This window comes from Rhincodon typus, unplaced genomic scaffold (assembly GCF_021869965.1).
Source record: "Rhincodon typus isolate 14 unplaced genomic scaffold, sRhiTyp1.1 hic_rhity00001180, whole genome shotgun sequence".
Lineage (NCBI taxonomy): Eukaryota > Metazoa > Chordata > Chondrichthyes > Orectolobiformes > Rhincodontidae > Rhincodon > Rhincodon typus.
The window spans coordinates 26,033-30,638 of NW_025966818.1; the positions used below are offsets into that span (position 1 = coordinate 26,033).

At 44.5% G+C, this 4,606-nt stretch overlaps 1 protein-coding gene across 1 annotated transcript in view; it reads right to left on the reverse strand.

Annotated features, from left to right (window-relative positions):
- LOC109924001 (NCK-interacting protein with SH3 domain-like) overlaps positions 1–687 on the reverse strand; it is a 12,719-nt gene extending 12,032 nt beyond the window's left edge. Inside the window, exon 1 of the mRNA XM_048592421.1 lies at positions 600–687. Within this exon, the coding sequence (XP_048448378.1) occupies positions 600–672 (73 nt within the window). The 5' untranslated portion in view covers positions 673–687. The remainder of the gene's footprint in view (positions 1–599) is intronic.
- Positions 688–4,606: the final 3,919 nt, after the last annotated feature.

The window sequence follows — 4,606 nt, forward strand, 5'->3', positions numbered from 1 at the left end:
TCCCCTACCCCAGGGCACTCTGGCCCTTCACCCTCCATGTCCCCTACTCCAGGGCACTCTGGCCCTTCACCCTCCATGTCCCCTACCCCAGGGCACTCTGGCCCTTCACCCTCCATGTCCCCTACTCCAGGGCACTCTGGCCCTTCACCCTCCATGTCCCCTACCCCAGGGCACTCTGGCCCTTCACCCTCCATGTCCCCTACTCCAGGGCACTCTGGCCCTTCACCCTCCATGTCCCCTACCCCAGGGCACTCTGGCCCTTCACCCTCCATGTCCCCTACACCAGGGCACTCTGGCCCTTCACCCTCCATGTCCCCTACACCAGGGCACTCTGGCCCCACAGCCACCCCAGGCTGTCACTGGTGAACTCTGTGGTTGTCTGTGTTGCTACATGAGGAGCCGGGAGGTCACAGCCACCAAATCCGCTCTTTGTTCTGCTGATGGACTGAGCTTTAGACACGATAATATCACTTGTACCTGTTTACAGGAGAGCTGTACAGCACTGACAATACAACAGGAGCAGTGCTGGCTGGAGCAGGAAACACTGGTCAATCTCACAGCAAACTAAAAACACATCCCAGCCCTCCATAGATACTCACCTGCCCGGTTTAGCAGCAACAGTAGTTTCTCTGTGAACACCTTCACGTTCTCCCGTTTGGCCAGTGTCCTCATGATGATGTTGCTGGTAGGCACTGTAACAGTCAATGAAATTGTTAGCACAATGTTTGGGATAACAAATAGGTCTCACTCCATCAGATCTGATTTGGAACTGGATACACTGATTGGGCTCTATGTTCGGTTCAGATTAACACCAACTCCACAGCACCCATGGACTCAGTGAATGGTGAGCAACTTTGCAGCTCAGCTCCTGCTGACTATATTTTGCTGCAGTGGTTGGATAGTCAAACATTATGCCTTGTTTGTTCAGATCCTTAAGCTTGGACATCACTGTTGTAAAGGTCTAAATCACTAGCATGAAATGTGAGATATAAAGTGAGATTCTTTTTATTGGTAGATTCCTGGCGCTCAGCTGCAGGGAGGGTCAGACAGTATCAGGTGAATTGGAAAACATGTCTAACAACATTGTGACTTTCTCGTGGATATCTAGTAAACAGTTCAAATTTTGTGATTATTTTTTGCAGGAAACCAAACATTCTAATTACTAAACAGCATTAAAAACAGAGCAAAGCAGAGTCTCCATTTATTTTCAAAACTCACATTAAGATGAGGAAAGACACATTTCTGATTCTGACAGTGGCTAGTAATTGGATTGTGCACTTTCTATTGCAACAAAACAGAGATCTGACGCTTTCAGTCTTATAGCTTTAAAACCGAAGTCTACTTTGCAGAAAAATCCCAATTAAGATGAGAAAAGAGATTACTGCTTGAAATGATTCCTGAAAATGCATGGGATCCAAAGTAAGTTGGCTGTGTGGATTCAGAATTGGTTTGCCCATAGAAGGCAGAAGGTAGTGTTGGAAGGGTGTTTTTCTGGCTGGAGGTCTGTGATTAGTGGTGTTCTGCAGGGATCCGTATTGAGACCTCTGCTGTTTGCAGTGTATAATATATATATAAATGACTTGGATGAAAATGTAGATGGGTAGGTTAGTAAATTTTCAGATGACACAAAGATCAGGGCAGTTGTGGATTGTGTAGAAGGTTGTCAAATGATACATCAAGATATAGATCAGTTGTAGATATGGGTGGAGAAATACCAGATGGAGTTTAATCCAGGCAAGTGTTGTACTTGGGAGATCAAATGTTAAGGAAAAGTATACAGTTGATGGCAGGACCCTGAACAGCATTGATATACAGAGGGATCTCGGGGTTCAAGTCCATAGCTCCCTGAAAGTGGCTGCACAAGTAGGTAGGGCGTATGGCATGCTTGCCTTTATTGGTTGGGGCAGTGAGTACAAGAGTCAGGATGTCATGTTGTAGCTTTATAGGACTTTGGTTAGGCCGCACTTAGAGTATTGTGTTCAATTCTGGTCGCCACATTACAGGAAGGATGTGGAGGCTTTGGAGAGGATGCAGAACAGGTTTACCAGGATATTGCCTGGATTAGAGGGTAAGAACTATAAGGAGGGGATGGAAAAAACTCAGGTTGTTTTCTCTGGAGCAGTGGAGGCTGTGGGGAGACTTGATAGAGGTCTATAAAATTATCAAATGCATAGATAGGGCTGATGATCAGAATCTTTTTCCCAGAGTTGAAATGTCTAAAACTAGGGGGCATGCCTTTAAGGTGAGAGGGGGAAAAGTTCAAAGGAGATGTGAGGGGCAGAATATGCCTTGTCTGGTCTGATCTCCTTGTTATAGGAAGGATATTGTTAATCTGAAGAGGGCTCAGAAGGGATTTACCAGGATGTTGACGGGAATGGAGCAGTTGAGTTATAAGGAGAGGTTGGACAGGCTGGGTCTTCCATGTTCGGCACAGCACTGTGGGCTGAAGGGCCTGTTCCTGTACTATACTATTCTATGTTCTATAAAATTACAGAACAAAGAGGTACAACTGGTGTGCAACCAACTGTCACTCCTGTTTTTTTCTTCGACTTGCACACCGCCTGTTGCGGATATATTTTAAAATAATGGTTTCACCCAGAGTTTTGCCTCAATTAAGTTTGAAAAGTAACTCATCAGAAACTGCTAGGGATCACAGAAAGGCTCCATGTTGTTGCCTAGTTGGCAAAATGGTACTGACCCCTCCAGGGAAGATGAGATATTTGTGCTCCGTGTGAATAATCAGACAACTTAGTGACTTAGGCCACAGCAAAAAATATCCACTCTGAGCTGGGGTGAAGGACCGTTTTTTTGAAAGTCTGAGGCTTTCAAATAAAATAACAGATACATTAAATACAGAACCAAGAAATTAATATGCAACTGCAATCGGTTTATTATGTTTTTCCTCCAGAAAGTGTTGTGAAAGGACAAATGGGAAAATATAACAGCACCACCTTGTGAGACGGCAACACATTGCTGCAGCTCAGTGTTAGTCAATATTCACCACTGATAAAAAAATGACAGAAATTTTCACAAAACTAGCACATGATTTACTGACTGTCCATCAAGTGGCTTTGGTACTTAAGCCCCATCCTGTCATAAAACAGCACAGTGAGCAATGCAGCTTCTGAGCTGGAAGCTGATAAACAGGCTCCTTCTCAGCAGGAATCAGGAAGGGGCCATCCCTCAGGTTTCGAACTGAGGCCTGGTTTCAGGAAGTGAAATTCATGCTGAAACAAAAGGCTAAGGAAGCAAACTAGAAGTCTGGACAGTTGTTGGTTGAAACTAGCGGTGCCCCCTATATTGGGTAAAGCAACAGGGCAGGAACAACAAGAATAATGGACTGCTTAAATTTTAACTTAGGCGCTTACAGTGAGTCAGTGTAATAAAGGAAGCTGACTGGATTAGAGTGGGGGATGTCAGAGAGAGGTCAGCTGACCTGGAATTTAAGATGAGGCGGGTCATCTTCTGAAAGGAAGTGCTGCTGACCCATTCCCTTGTGAACCCAGGAAAATCCCTCAATAAACAGAGGCCTGGTTAAAAAAAAGTTGTGTGTGCAGAAGGATTACGGTGGTTGAAAGAGTTAAATGTGTTGGCTCGGAAATGTTCAATACTTAGTGCAGTAAAACAGATAGATACATTACCATAACAGACAACCCAAATTACATTACATTGCAAAAATGAGCTAAGAATCAGTCACTCTGATAATCACACCAATTAAAAAACAATCAACAGTAAGGATCTACATTCTGTTACAACTCATCCACCTGCCACTGTAAATTGCAGGACTAGAAACTGGCTTCATTTACTGATTGCAGGATTTAGCAGATATCAAAATCTTTAAACTAACAGACCTTGTTTTATCACAGGTTTGATTCAGTGCCACACAGCATGAAACAGCAGTTGATGCAACACATACTGTATTCTAGTCACAACCCTTCATTCTGATCAAAAGCTGCAGCTTTATTCCAGTCACATGTTGGAGTTTACAGTTTAACAGGGCTTCCAGCAACACTAACACCAACCCCATCTAATTTTCAGCATTTAAAAGATCACCACTTCACACCTCTTTCTAAAATGGCATGAAGCTGTTCTGCTGGTCTAAAACAGGTTGCTGTGTCAAACCAACAATCCAGAAGTCATGACCTCACTCTGCCAAGTGTCAACCCCTGCACAGAAAGCGGTGACCTTCTCCAATTCAACATTGTTCAACAACCACAATTTAGATGCAGAGAATGAAACAGCAGGCTGCGCTGCAAGGGATACAGCAACAAGCAGTTATGCACCAGGGAGGAAATCAATTCCTATTCAACCCACATTCTCTCTTTCACTCACAACCACCGCTGGGCACATCAGAGCTCAGCTTTTGCTGCAACAATATCATTTGGTGGTGGGGAGCATCGCATACTGCAAAGCCCTCCATATGCAGGACCACTTCCATGTTCCTGCTGCTCAGTGCTGCCTACAGGAAATACGGTATAAAAACTGGGCTTAATAGGGGTGGTCATATCTCAGGGAATAATAAAAACAGTTGAGCATCCGACCTCAGTCACGGCAACTGTGAGAGAGTACCTGTCCCCAGTCACCGGGACAGCGAGAGAGAGTACCT